The 14,499-nt window shown below is 45.1% G+C and overlaps 2 protein-coding genes across 2 annotated transcripts in view; one reads left to right on the forward strand and one right to left on the reverse strand.

The window, feature by feature from the left end:
• Positions 1-6,031, reverse strand: part of LOC149301619 (uncharacterized) — a 97,835-nt gene extending 91,804 nt beyond the window's left edge. The window contains exon 1 of the mRNA XM_089484324.1: positions 6,020-6,031. Coding sequence (XP_089340450.1) covers positions 6,020-6,031 — 12 coding nt within the window. The remainder of the gene's footprint in view (positions 1-6,019) is intronic.
• A 116-nt stretch (positions 6,032-6,147) lies between these two features.
• LOC149301620 (uncharacterized) lies at positions 6,148-13,388 on the forward strand. Its single transcript, XM_089484325.1, has 3 exons — positions 6,148-6,165; positions 8,533-8,653; positions 12,328-13,388. The coding sequence occupies exons 1-3, from the start codon at positions 6,148-6,150 to the stop codon at positions 13,386-13,388; spliced, it is 1,200 nt and encodes a 399-aa protein (XP_089340451.1).
• The last annotated feature ends 1,111 nt before the right edge of the window (positions 13,389-14,499 follow it).

Below are 14,499 nucleotides of genomic sequence, written 5' to 3' on the forward strand. Positions count from 1 at the left end.
AAGCAAAAGGTTCTGCACAGGTGGAACCTGTGTCAGTTCCCTTACCACCCTAAACAGCTCTGCTGGACGGGACTCCGCAGATGCAATACGTGTAGAGGAGAAAGATCTCTGTGCTGCCTGTACCACCTCTCTATAGGAATGAAGGAATTTCCTATGACGAGTTCTGTCAGATAGGAGTCGAGTGTCACTCCAGTCGTGCTCTAGTCGTTGTACAACCCGCTTCATTTTCCTCAGATATTCAGTATACCATGATTTACGATTAGGAGCGTGTTGGAAAGGACGCTTGGGAGCAATTGTGTCGATGGCCCTGGCGATATTGGTGTTCCAGGTATTAACCAGAGCATCAACAGAATCACCGGCATTACCAACCAAGGAACCCTCTAAGGCTTTCTAGAATCCAATTGGTTCCATTAACCTTCGAGGGCGGACCATTCTAATGGGTCCTCCACCCCCGACGGGGCAGACTGTGGCTCTTAGTTCAGCCTTGACCAGGAAATGATCCATCCACAACAGTGCAGTGGTACAAGTTACCTCCACCCACGGATATTCCTGCTCCATACTGAAGACCGCATCAAGGGTATGACCTGCACAATGTGTTGGCCCAGAAACCAATTGGTATAGGCCCATGCCTGTCATGGAATCCATGAACTCCCGAGCCGCACCTGTTAAACTGGTCTCGAGTGGGATGCTGAAGTCGCCCAGAATTATAAGGCGACTACAACAACAACTCCGAGACCAGCTGTGTCAACTCGGATAGGGAGTCTGTTAGACAACGGGGTGGACGGTATACTAACAGAATCCCTATACTAACCTTGGTTTTCAGGCTAAGGTTGTTAAGGTTGGGAAATCCTGTTTGGGGTCAGTTCTGACTTTAGAGACCTTACACCCTCCATTATGGGTTTCCTGAAGGCCTCAAACTGCCAACTGTGACGCGCTAAGGTTGAGGTGGCCATTTTGTGTTCTGGCAGCCATTTTGTGGTCCAGCGGCCATTTTGAGACTGGCCCATTGTGACCTCAGTCTGATGCTCCTTACCTGAAGCATTGATAGTGTCCCATTGTGATCTCAGGCTGATGCTCCTTGCCTGAAGGACTGAGACTGGCCCATTGTGACCTCAGTCTGATGCTCCTTACCTGAAGCATTGATAGTGTCCCACTGTGATCTCAGGCTGATGCTCCTTGCCTGAAGGACTGAGACTGGCCCATTGTGACTTCAGGCTCATGCATCTTACCTGAATAACTGAGACTGGCCTATTGTGATCTCAGGCTGATCCTCCTTTCCTGAAGGATTTAGATGGGACTATTGTCACTTCAGACTGGTGCTCCATACCTGAAGGAATGAGACCGGCCATTACATCAGACTGATGCTCATTGCCTGAGAGATTGAGATTGGCTCATTGTGACCTCAGTCTGATGCTCCTTACCTGAAGCATTGATAATGTCCCATTGTGATCTCAGGCTTATCTCCTTTCCTGAAGGATTTAGATGGGACTATTGTCACTTCAGACTGGTGCTCCATACCTGAAGGAATGAGACCGGCCCATTACCTCAGGCTGATGCTCGTTGCCTGAGAGATTGAGATTGGCCCATTGTGATCTCATACTCAAGCTCCTTGCCTTAAAGATTTAGATAGGACTATTATGAGTTGAGGCTGGTGCTCTTTACCTGAAGGACTGAGACTGAAACATTGCAACCTCAGGCTGATGTTACTTACCTGAAGGATTGAGACTGGCCCATTGTGACTTCAGCCTGAAGCACCTTCTCTGAAGGAATGAGAATGGCCCATTGTGACCTAAGGCTGATGCTCCTACCCTCATGCATTGAGTCTGCCCATTTTGATTTCAGGCTGATGCACCTTGCCTGAAGTATTCAGATGGCGCTATTGTGACTTCAGGTTGCTGCTCCTTACCTTAAGCATTGAGACTGTCCCATTGTAATCTCAGAATCAGAGAATTAGAGAATCATAGAGTTGGAAGAGACCACTGGGGCCATCCAGTCCCCCCTGCCATGGAGGAACTCTCAATCAAAGCATAGTGAGAGATGGCCATCCAGCCCCTATTTAAAAACCTCCAAGGAAGGAGACTCCAATACACTCTGAGGAAGGAGTGTGTTCCAATGTCCCTCCTAATGTTGAGCTGGAATCTCTTTTCCTGGAGCTTGCATCCATTCCTCCGGTTCTTGTTCTCTGGAGCAGCAGAAAACAAGCTTGCTCCCTGCACAATATGGCATCCCTTCAAATATTTAAACAGGGCTGTCATATCACCTCTTAACCTTCACTTCTCCAGGCTAAACATCCACAGTTCCCTAAGTCGTTCCTCATAGGATATGGTTTCCAGACCCTTCACTATTTTAGTCGCCCTCCTTTTGACACACTCCAGTTTCTCAACTTCCTTTTTTGAATTGTGGGGCCCAGAACTGGACACAATATTCCAGGTGGGGCCTGACCAGAGTAGAATAGAGTGGGACTATTACTTCCCTTCATCTAGACACTATACTTCTATTGATGCAGGCTAAAATTGCATTTGCCTTGTTAGCTGCTGCATCACACTGTTGACTCATGTTCAACTTGTGGTCTACTTAGACTCCTAGATCCATTTCACACATAGTTTCATTTAGCCAGGTGTCCCCCATCCTGTATCTGTGCATTTCATTTTTCCACCCTTAATGTAGTACGTTTCATTTCTCCATGTCAAATTTCATTTTGTTTGCTTTGGCCCGGCTTTCGAATCTATTCAGGTCATTTTGAATTGTGATCCTGTCCTCTGGGGTATTAGCTACTCCTCCTAATTTGGTTTCATCTGCAAATTTGATAAGTATGCCCCCAATTCTGTCATCCAAGTCATTGATAAAGATGTCGAATAGCACTGGGCCCAGGACAGAGCCCCGCTGGACACCCCACTGGTCACTTCTATCCAGGATGAAAAGGAGCCACTGTTGAATATCCTTTGGGTTCGGCCAGTCAACCAATGACAAATCCATGTAACAGTTACCTTGTCCAGCTTGTTTCATGTTTTTGTTTTGTATACTCTTTAATTTGGTTAACTATTGAGGGACATATCTATGAGATTCTATGATATGGGGTGCACTATAAACATTTTAATAAATGAACAGGGATTGCAATCCTATCTATACATATTATCAGACATAACTCCAGAGAATGTTAGCCTTTTGGATGCCAGAAGGTTCCTCTCATTCTTCAGAGCAAGAAGCAACACTTCAGCGGCCTTCTAGAAGATAAAGAAAAAAGGCTTCCCAAAGAACTGAAGCCTTGAGCAAGTCACACTCTCTCAGCCTCAGAGGATGGACATGGAAACCCACTCTGAAGAAAGCTGCCAAGAAAACCCCTTCAGAGACTCCCAAAAGGTCACCATAAGACCTGGAAACAACTGGAAGGCAGACACCAAGAACAACATTGGGAAATAGGGGCAAGTCTTGCCTTGGGAAAGTGTAATGACTGGGCTCCAGTCAATGGAGGTCTTCTGCAGGCAGTAAAGGGAGGTTTATGCAAATGCAGAATGACATCACTGCTACGGAAGGCTCTCTTGACCAATCAGAGAGCAAGATAAAGGTCCTTCTGGAAGCTTCCATGAGAAGGAGATATAAGGCCTGAGAGACCAAGAGACAGTTGGGAGAATTGTGTCGGTTGGAGATCGAGAGAGAGAGTTAAAGAGCGGATCTTGGAAGTTAGTCTCAGAATTGGACGCTTAGGTTTATTTATTTTCTAATAGCTTATATGAATTGAATATTATATACTTACAAATATTGTACCTGCAAGATTCTTAATATCTAGTATGACTTATATTTTAGTTATATTTTGTTATCTATAATAAATACCTCCTTGGAGTATCTACTACTCAGGCAGAGGCAGCCATTTTGTGTTCGGGGGATTTAATACATGCCTTATTCTTCTTCTTCACAAGCATTGGGCTTTGGCTTCTAAGAGGAGGCTAGTCCCCCAAAAAGGCCAAAAGTGGCTCCTTTGGGAGGTTTTAAAAGTCTCCCCAGTTTCCTTATTAATAGATTTTCAGGCAAGAAGGAAGGAGGCAGACCAGAATAACTCATATTACCAAGACAAACATACAAACAAACAACAAAAATAAGAATAAGGATTAGTCAGAAAAACAAACTGCTTATATTTTTAAAACTCAAAACCATTTTTAATAGGATAAAAATTCAATTTGGGTGCTTCTATCCTTTTCCAACCGACTCAGGCTGTATCTGCACTACAGAAATAATCCAGTTCAAAACCGGTTTAACTCTCCTGGCTCCATCCTATGGAATCCTGGGATTTGTAGTTTGTTGTGGAATGAGAACTCTCTGGCAGAGAAGGCTAAGTGTCCCAAAGGTAAAATCCCAGGATTCCATAGCACTGACTGGTTAAAGCGGTATCAAAATGCCTTATTTCTATAGTGTGGATGCAGCCTTCTTGGGAAAGGGGCTGATGCTGGGGAAAAGAGGAGGAATGCAGAAATAAAGGAGGACGGACGGATGGATGGATGGACGGAGGGCCACCTGCAGCTGGACTGGCCTTCCTGAGCAGTCAAGACCTGATCTGGGTTGTGGACAATGGGCTCTCTTAATATTAATATCAATATCTTTCACTATTGATTGTAATTAATGAGAGAATCAGGTTCCTCCGTTCAATAGCTTCCAGAAAATGTTTTGGTGTTGTTAAGGTTTGGAAGTCCTGTATGGGGACTTTTTGTGTTATCACAGCCATCGGGTGCCATCAGGAAAACCTTTCTTTAGGATCAGAAATCCTGTTTGGGGTCCCTTCCGACTTTCATCCTCCATTTTGGGTTCCCTGAAGGCCTCAAACTGCTAACTGCCAAGCGCTGAGATTCAGGAGGCCATTTTGTGCTGCTTGTGACTGTGGGGAATAATGTTCCAGAACCTTCTCTGAGGCCTCAGTTGAACAGAGGCTCCTCTTTCTCTCCTGAGGCTCCAGAGAGAGAAGGAAGCCAGGCTCCTTGGGCCAAAAGGAAGGAAGTGTGTCCCTTTGTGCCTCTGGCCTTCCATTTTGGGGAGAAGGAAGGAAGGAAGGAAGGAAGGAAGGAAGGAAGGAAGGAAGGAAGGGGCCTGTGGGGGTCTGAGGAAGGGAGGCAGGGGACCCAGGGCCAGTGGGGAGGCTGGGCTTTGGGGGCTGGGAGAGAGAGATGGAGAAAGAGACCCTCCCTTTGGGTCCTAGCTGTGGATGGTCCCAGTGGTCCTTGCCTCCCCCTTTGGGAAAGGAGACCCCTCAGCCCCCTGGACTCACTCCTGCCACTCATTCCTAGAATGGCTGGGACTCAGAGGAGTTTCCTAGGTATTGTCACTTCTGCCCTCCATGGCCATTGGCACTGACCTTTCCCCATTGCCTTCCCTCCCTCAGCCCTTGGACCTCCGCCTCCTTCGCACTCAGAGCAACCCTTCTCCACGGCTGAGGAGACGGCCTCTGACCCAGGGAAGCTCCGGCCATAAAGGACTGCAGAAGAGGCCTTTCTGGGGCTGCAAGAATCAGGGTCTTTGTACTGAAGGTAGGCCTTTATTCCTGGAGCTGGAAGAGGACCTTTGTTTAGATGTTTCAGTCCAGGATTGTGTGGAAGGGCTGCAGCTGAGAGAATGAGCCCATGCTTTGCAGGCATAAAGCCCCAAATTCAGTCTCTGGCAGCATTGTCTTCCCAGAAGGTGGAAGTGAGATTTCCAGACCCAGACACACAGTAAGTCCTTTGTGTGGGGACTGTGTGTACGTGTTGTTTACTAGAGCTTTGTGAGATATTTGTTTCATGGAATTTACATATGATTTCTCTTCTCAAGAATGACCACAGTCCAGGGTGCAATGTTCCATCAAAGACCTATATATTTATAGACTTTTGTTTTTTCAAATGCACCACATTCAGCATTGTGCAGACTTTTTAAAAACATGCAAGGTAAAGTGAAGTGAATGTGATTTTGACAATAGGTTCATTCAGAAACAGTGCACACAAATGTACATGCATCAATTTCTGCGTGCCTTCAGGAAACAAAGAGAGGTGATGCACACCTCATGCTCCATCTCTGACCGAAATATAAACACAGCAGTTAAGCTCAGATAAATGGTCTCATTTGCAAAAATAAAATAATTATTTTCACCAGTGTGTAAATGAGGAGGGGCTATGATGAGGGGAGGCCATGGATCAGATCCTTAAGGTAATGTAGGTCTTATCCAGCCCAGGAGCTAGAGCTTCTCCACCTGGGACATTAAGCAGGTCCTCCTCCTCTTCCTCTGTGTGAATGAGAAGTCAAATTCTCATCAGTGATGATGACACAGCCTGAAAAATTTGCATTCCTGCATTTAAAAATCTGAGGAGTCCTGAATCCTGTTGGTTAACCCTTGAGTGTAGACTCACTCAACCCATAAGTGACTGCTGATGTCCACATATAGATAAATCCAACCGATTCAGTGATTCTACTCCGATCAGGACTAAGCATAGGATACAGACTAGGATTTAGGCCAGCATATGCCTGGAACAGGATACTCCCAAGCCAAGATGCCATGGGAATTGGGTGCTCCCTTCCCATCAGCTCAATCCTCTGATGCCCCCTGATCCTGGGAGGAGGTCTGGTTACCATGGAAGGGAAGAAACTTGAGAAGAGAGAGCTCCTTTCCTGCCCTGCCTGGCCAGCGGCTTCACTGGTCAATGGAGTGCAACTGGTTTGGCCACTGGGAGAATGAGGGTCCACCATGGTGAGAGAGTTGGGTGCGAGGTATTAGAGAAGCATCCAGCTGTGTTTCGGTAGCCAGAAGGGAAGCATATGTGACCTGCATATGTCACCAGCTGATCTCTGTGACTTTGAGTGCTGCAGGGTTTCTTGCCAAACCAAGCCTAACCCTGGTCTCTTTTCTCAGGAACTTCATCTTGGCCCCCTTGTACACTGCTTTGGGGTATCTTTTGCTGGACATGATCCAAGTGCAAGGCCACCAAGACCTCTCTACCTAATGGCCGACACAGGGGCCAAGCGGAGGGAGTTGGGCTCCAAGAGAAAGAGGTTGCCGAGGTACAACAACTCTTTTGTAAGTTGCCACCCTGACTATTAATTTCTTTTTTAAAAGTTTTTATTGAAAATATTAAAAATTACAAATGACAAAAAGACATATGACAATCCAATTACATTATGAAGCAAACCCTTTTATCTATTAGACTTATGTAGATTTCTTTAAGTAAACTTCCTGGTTCTCCAGATCTCTCCAAAAATAAAAACCATTTTATTTTAACTGAACTCTTATCTCTTTACCAACTATTTACCAATGGCTTCTTAATATTTCTGAATAAAGGCTTGTATACCTGTTATCACGTTACTTTTCTATACTTTTTTCATTCCACCTTATACCATATACTATGTTATCAATATCACCACTGTGTTGTTTATTTATTTTTCTTCATATATTTACCTTCATATGTTCTATATTTCATATTTTCCAATATCATTTCAACTCTTTTGGCATATTCTACAGGACTCATCCCAAAAAATTCCATTCCTTAATATATTCCTTCCAAACATTCCACTCTTTATAGAAATTATCTAATGATTTATTATTTACAAAGTAAGTCAATTTATTCATTTCGAAAAAATCTTAACATTTTCAATCCCCATTCTTCAATTGTAGGACATTCTTCTTTTTTCCATTGTTTTGCAAACACTGACCTTGCTGCTATTATAGCATAGAGAAGAATTTTCTGACTATTAGTTTCATTTGTGTCCCTGCTGGGCCACCTCATGAAAGCAAGCGGAGAACATACTGTCCCAGTTTGGCAGAGAGAGTCCTGGTTAATCCTCTGTCACCTCATTTTTTCAGGGGCTTTGAAAATGTCCTAGTTCTCTCTCCTCCTCACACTTTGTCCCTTCAGTTCAGTTGCTGCAAAATGTGTTCCAAGTTCAAAAGATGTGTGCAGCTCAACAACTCAAAAGAGGAGAAGGGAGGAGAGAAGGAGCAGGGTCTTGCCCTTGCCAGGAGTTGGGGGCCAAATCAAACTGCTGTACCCTTCCTCACTTTTGTGATCTTCATCATTAACAACTTTGGCCATCTTGACCCCCTTTTGGTGTTGCTTATCCAGATGTGTCTTTCTTTCCCCATCTCTGAAATGCTGAGGGATATGGAAGAATATATCTGGAGCTAAACTGAGGGTAGACCCAGTGGCCCTCAAGGCCAGAGTACTCCCCAGAACAGTTTTTTAAAAATGAAATTTGCCTCTGAAATTAGGTGAGATATGGCTAAATGCACTATAATTCATTGGTGACTAAATGTACTATACATGTCTGGATAGTCAGTATCTTAATCAATCAATAATATCCCAGAAATGGCCTAAATTATATTCTTTATTATATTGTATATTATATTGAAAGGGTTCAAGACAATCTGGATCTCAGAGGCTTTAGCTTTTTGCTTGCTTGCAGACTTTAAAGTTTATTTGCTGGACTGAATTCTGAAGTGTTGAAATAATATTTGCAATGCACCATGTGCCCCCCCCCCCTTTTATTGGTCATTCTCTGGATGAGGGCTATTTTCTATTGCAGGTGACCTTTGCGGATGTGGCGATATATTTCACCGAGGAGGAATGGAAACTGTTGACAAAGAAGCAGAAACTTATGTACAGTTCTGTGATGATGGAGAATTATGAAAATGTGGCCTCTGTGGGTAAGGAAGCTGAATCCATTGCCCTTCCTGTGGAGACTGAGGGCCCTTTCATAATTCAATGTCAGAACGCTATAATTCCACTTTAGAATTATTGAATCAAAGAGTTGAAACAGACTGCAAGGACCCTCCGGGTCAATCCTCTGCCATGCAGGAATAGGCATTCAAAGCATCTCCGAGAGATGGCCATCCCATCTCTGTCTAAAAACCTGCAAAGAAAGAGCACCAAACTCTGAGGGAATATGGCGCAGTACAGACCGTCAACAAGCGGCATACCAGCACCGGTATTAGGGTTGGGAAGAGCGCATCATGTACATGCTCCCTAACCTTAATACATACCAGCAGCGCCATAATGCCAGCGCCCTGTGTACATGGGCACTGCTATTATGATGTCACGCACGCACCATATCTAAACCTGAAAGAGCTCCTTCTGGGCACGCACCTCGTTCTCACAGCCACCAAACGGCTGCGAGAATGATGGCAGGGAGAGAGGCCCCTTTCTGCCATAGCTCTGGCTCCCATGGTGTCCAGGGGCATGAAACCCCAAGGACATCCATTTCCAGGCCACAGGGAAGCAGCATTTTGCCGCTTCTCCATGGCCTGGAATTGTGGTGGATTGGGGCCTCTTGGCTGCCAGTATCGCTGCCCTGGCTCAAATCCTCCATGGAAAGGGGCAGCTGCAGACCACCCCTTTCCCATGGTCAGTACTGGGCCTATATTCCACTGCTGAAGAGCTCTTACTGTCAGGAAGATCCTCCTGAAGTTTAAGTGGAATCTCTTGTCCCTGTGGCTTGCATCCATTGTTCCATGTTCTTTTTCTGGAGTAGCAGAAAGCAAGCCTGCTCCATCTTGAATATGACATCTCTACAAACATTTCAATAGGGCTGTCATGTCCCCTCTTAACCTTCTCTTCTCTAAGCTAAACATACCCAGCTCCCTAAGTCGTTCCTCAGAGAGCATGGTTTTCAGACCATTCACCATTTTGGTTTTCCTTCTCTGGACATGCTCCAGCTTCTCAGCATTTGTTTGAATTGTGGTGCCCAGAACTGGACACAGGATTATTGCAAGTGAGCCCTACCAAAACAGAATAGAGTGGCATTATTATTTTCCTTGATCTTGACACTGTACTCCTATTGATACAGCCTAGGATCACATTGGCCTTTTCAGCTGCTGCATCACACTGTTGACACATGCCCAACTTGTGCTCTACTACCATTCCTAGTTCCCTTTCACACATTATTTAATTGTCAAAACATATTCCTGTGGAATCTTGGAATTTTTAGTTTTAGTGAGGCACTATTGTTCTCCACTTTGTAAGGATATCCAACCCTAAACTGCTAATTCTGGAATTTTGTGGGAAGGAGCCATGGATATTAATGCTTTTTGCCCCTAAATAGTCCTCAGCCCATTCCTGAACAAGTTTCCTGGCTTTTGTTTCCACTTTTCCAGGCTCTGGAGAGGCTTTGTGGGAAAAAGGCCTCCCTTGGCCCTGCAATGGCCCAGAGAAGGCCCAGCAGTGCCAAATGGCCTCCACTTCCCCAAAGGGATGCTGTGGGATATTGAGGGGCAAAATATTATGCCATATTTTTAGGCGACACAATGTGGGGTTGCCTCAAGATCCTGTGGCAGCCAATGTGACTCTCCCCAATCCCCAACAGTAGTCCATCCCTGTCTTGGAGTTGTCTTAAAGCTGTTTTAAGGCTCTCCTTGAACCTCACCAAAATTGGAATCCAGGTCCCAGCCCCTTTATTCTGCTTTTCCTAATGCATTATTTGTAAATTGATTGTCCTGCCTTTCTCAAGAAATGAGTCTCAAAGTGTCCCTTTTGTGCATCACACTCTGTGGGTGTGTGTCTGTGATAGAGATGGAGGCAATGTGAAAAACAGAAAAGCAGGAAAGAGATGGTGAAGGTGAAATGCTGAAGCAGTGCAGATGGGCAAGACTGAAGGCTGGAGAGCAGAGAGAGAAAGGGAAGGGAATCAGGCCTCTGGGAGCCAGGAGGGGAAGGCAGGAGCAAAGCCAGGATCGCCTAGCTCTGTGCAGACAGGAAGGGATCTCTAGGAAGGGCCAGGAGAGGGGCCTTGGGGATTGGGAGGCAGCCACCAACTCGACAGATTTTAAGACCTGAACTGGTGAGAACTGGTTCAGGCCCTTGTTTTCTAACATATTTAGCAATTATGAGCAATGTCTATGAAGAGAGAAAAGAGGGACACAAAAAATTTCCTTTTTCTCTAATGTTTCTTTTCCAACGTGAGCTTGCTTAGCTCCATGGTTCATTCCAGAAGTGCTTTGTTACCCGAAATGCTGGAGTCTGGGGAGGACACCCGCAAGTGCTATGCTTTTAGGGGAATTTCATGCTTAGCTCAAAGGAGAGATTGGGGCAACCGTGATCTCGGGATTCATCCCAACTATATCAGGCCCCAAAGCACACAGAACTCCAAAGGCATTTCAAATAGGTTTCTGTGTTTTATTTAAGGGGAAAGCAAAACACACACACACACATACATCTAAGTGTTCATGAACATACACAAGAACTAGGTAACAAAGGTGGTCGTGGTGAATAGTGCAAGGCTTTGCTAATGGTAATACATTACCTAGATGGAACTTGATTGCAATTGCTGAGGGTCCAGAATGGGGAGAGAAGTCAGTAACTCCCATGACAAGTGAGGCTGGCGAGTGTAGTGAGGTGTTTAGCAATGTAAACCAATGGAGTGTCTCTCTGCAACTGGACTGATGCTGAAGACTAGTCAGTTGGGGCTGATATTTATACTGAAATCGTTGCTTGGGGGCAGAAACGAAACATTCGAAAAGGTTTAAATTGCTTTAGAATGTTTCCTGGGTGGGGAAAGAATTGTCTGAAACTGAATTAAATGCAGTGGGTCCTTGGTGGAAATTCTTCAGCCAAAAAGGATCATCACACTGGCTCTCAGGTCCTTCTTGGCTCTGAATTTGGGTTCCATTCACAAGCCAATGTATAGCACAATCTGAAGGCGACACTCCCAGGGATCAACAATAACATAGCAGAGAACAGAAGAAAATCTCCAGATATAGGTATTGGCAATGCACTGACTATTTGCCACACTTAAAAATAACTCATAGACACAGTTGATTTCCTCCAAGTCCTTGGAGGTTCTTTATCTTGAGTTGGAATAGAAAACAAATATGTACCAGCTCTCCTCACCGACTTCCATCAACTTCATAATCTCTTCTACACCCAACTCCAACCCATATCAATCCGCATGTGAGCTGTATACTGTATTGGTTGTGAGTCATCTCCTGGTGTCACACAGCATGAAGCATCCTCTGCAGTTAACTTGCATCATGCCTTGGGCTCTGGATCAGGACTCTATGGCCGTCTCACAAGATACGATGCCACTTTTCAATCAAAATGTTTTAATATATTTAATAGAATTTTTTAACTGCCTGATTTTCTGCTTCGACTGATTTCCTTATGGCAGTTTCCCTACAATCTCTTCTTTGCAAGCTCCTATAAGTAAGGATACAACCATTATATGGATTTGGGGGCATCCAGAACAGGGTCATGTCGGGTCACTCACACCAACTTTATTAATTTAACCTGAAATAGGGAGGGGTGAACGTAGGGCTAAATCTTGGGGTAACACCTTCCTCTCTTAACGCTGAGATTCAGTCTTCTCTGTCATTGTTCTCCTTTACAGAAGAACTTGTCAGTCGTGAGCGAATCCACACAACAAAGAAGTCATATAAATGCCATCACTGTGGGAAAAAATTTGCTTACAAGTCAGTCCTAGTCATGCATCGGAGAGTCCACACAGGAGAGAAGCCATACAAATGCCAGCATTGTGGGAAATGGTTTTCTTGCAAGTCAAACCTAGTGACACATCAGAGAGTCCACACAGGAGAGAAGCCATACAAATGCCAGCGTTGTGAGAAATGTTTTTCTTCGAAGTCACCCCTAGTGACACATCAGAGAGTCCACACAGGAGAGAAGCCATACAAATGCCAGCATTGTGGGAAATGTTTTTCTCGGCAGTCACACCTAGTGACACATCAGAGAGTCCACACAGGAGAGAAGCCATACAAATGCCAGCATTGTGGGAAATGTTTCTCTCAGAAGTCAGTCCTAGTGATGCATCAGAGAGGCCACACAGGAGAGAAGCCATACAAATGCCAGCATTGTGGGAAATGTTTTTCTCGGAAGTCAGTCCTAGTGACACATCAGAGAGTCCACACAGGAGAGAAGCCATACAAATGCCAGCATTGTGGGAAATGTTTCTCTCAGAAGTCAGTCCTAGTGATGCATCGGAGAGGCCACTCAGGAGAGAAGCCATACAAATGCCAGCATTGTGGGAAATGTTTCTCTCAGAAGTCAGACCTAGTGACACATCAGAGAGTCCACACAGGACAGAAGCCATACAAATGCCAGCATTGTGGGAAATGTTTTTCTCGGAAGTCAGTCCTAGTGACACATCAGAGAGTCCACACAGGAGAGAAGCCATACAAATGCCCGCATTGTGGGAAATGTTTTTCTCGGAAGTCAGTCCTAGTGACACATCAGAGAGTCCACTCAGGAGAGAAGCCATACAAATGCCAGCATTGTGGGAAATGTTTCTCTCAGAAGTCAGACCTAGTGACACATCAGAGAGTCCACACAGGACAGAAGCCATACAAATGCCAGCATTGTGGCAAATGTTTTTCTTGGAAGTCAGTCCTAGTGATGCATCGGAGAAAAGCCACACAAATCCCAGAAGTGAACTAACATTATTTTTGTCAAGAATTGTGATGTTTTGTGTTAGGTGTGTCTGTCCGTATGTCTGTTTATGTTTTTAAATTTTATTTTGTTAGGTTTAGGTTCTAATTGCTATTAGTATATATCATTGCTTTAGTTTATAAGATTGACTGGGGATTATTGGTCGTGGTATAGGTTAGCTGAATAGAGGGGTGGGATTTGTTGCAGCTGGCTAGTATAGTTATGGCAATGATAGCTTTTGGAATTTGTGGGATGTTGGTTGATGAAAGTTAGAGGCCAGTATTAACAGAAAGGGCTAGTCTATGGGAATGGCAAAAGGGGCCTTCTTACCTGTGGGGCATAGACTGTGAGTATTGGAGGTGGGGGCTAGGTTTGAAAGAGGGTGGAGCTTTAGGTTTTGGGGTTTAAATGTATTCTTTGGCTTGAGGTGGGCAGTTCTGACTTAAATGCTGAATTTCTGACTATGCGTTCTTAATAAAGTTCTTTGTTGTTTCAACACACTGTACTCATTGATGCACAGAAGTTCTGCATTTGCACAAAATCGATACTTTCTTCTTTCCTCAGGCCTTAGATCCTTTCCTAGCCACAAAAACAGAGGCAAACACACATAAATTTATACACACACACACACACACACACAGAGAGAGAGAGAGAGAAAGAGCTATATGTACAAAGCAGAGCCTTCCCAGCCTTTCCCTCCTGAGCCCAGCTCTGTAGCTCGGGCTCCTTTCCGGAAGGAAGAAAGGAAAGAAGGAAAGAAGGGCGTACTCTTTCCCTTCTTCCAAAGGCCGACAGTGGAAAAAGCATAAGCAGCAAGGGCCTTTCGATCCCTGCGCATGCTGAGGAGGGGCCTTTGGGGCATCTATGCATGCACAGTCTGAGCCCCTGAAGCCATTACTGCCCTCACAGTCTATTCAGAGGGAGGGAGTGAAGTGGGGATAGCCCTCGTCCATTCAGAGGAATGGCTGGAGGGTCTTCTGGGGGAGAGTTGGGGTGTTGTAAGAAGGCAGGAAGCCCCTCTTCTTCCCCCAAAGAAAGGCAGGGGGCCTATCAGGCCTCCTGTTCTTCTTTCCTTCCCAGCTCCTCCTTGGGGGTTTCCTTGGGACCCAGGTACTTGGGG

Source organism: Sceloporus occidentalis, unplaced genomic scaffold (assembly GCF_023333645.1).
Source record: "Sceloporus occidentalis isolate IW3139 unplaced genomic scaffold, rSceOcc1.0.p SCAF_21, whole genome shotgun sequence".
In the NCBI taxonomy this organism is placed as follows: domain Eukaryota; kingdom Metazoa; phylum Chordata; class Lepidosauria; order Squamata; family Phrynosomatidae; genus Sceloporus; species Sceloporus occidentalis.

Coding starts and splice junctions, on each gene's coding strand:
- LOC149301620 (XM_089484325.1), top strand. Junction 8,654..12,327: donor TGAAAATGTGGCCTCTGTGG/GTAAGGAAGCTG, acceptor TCTCCTTTACAG/AAGAACTTGTCAGTCGTGAG.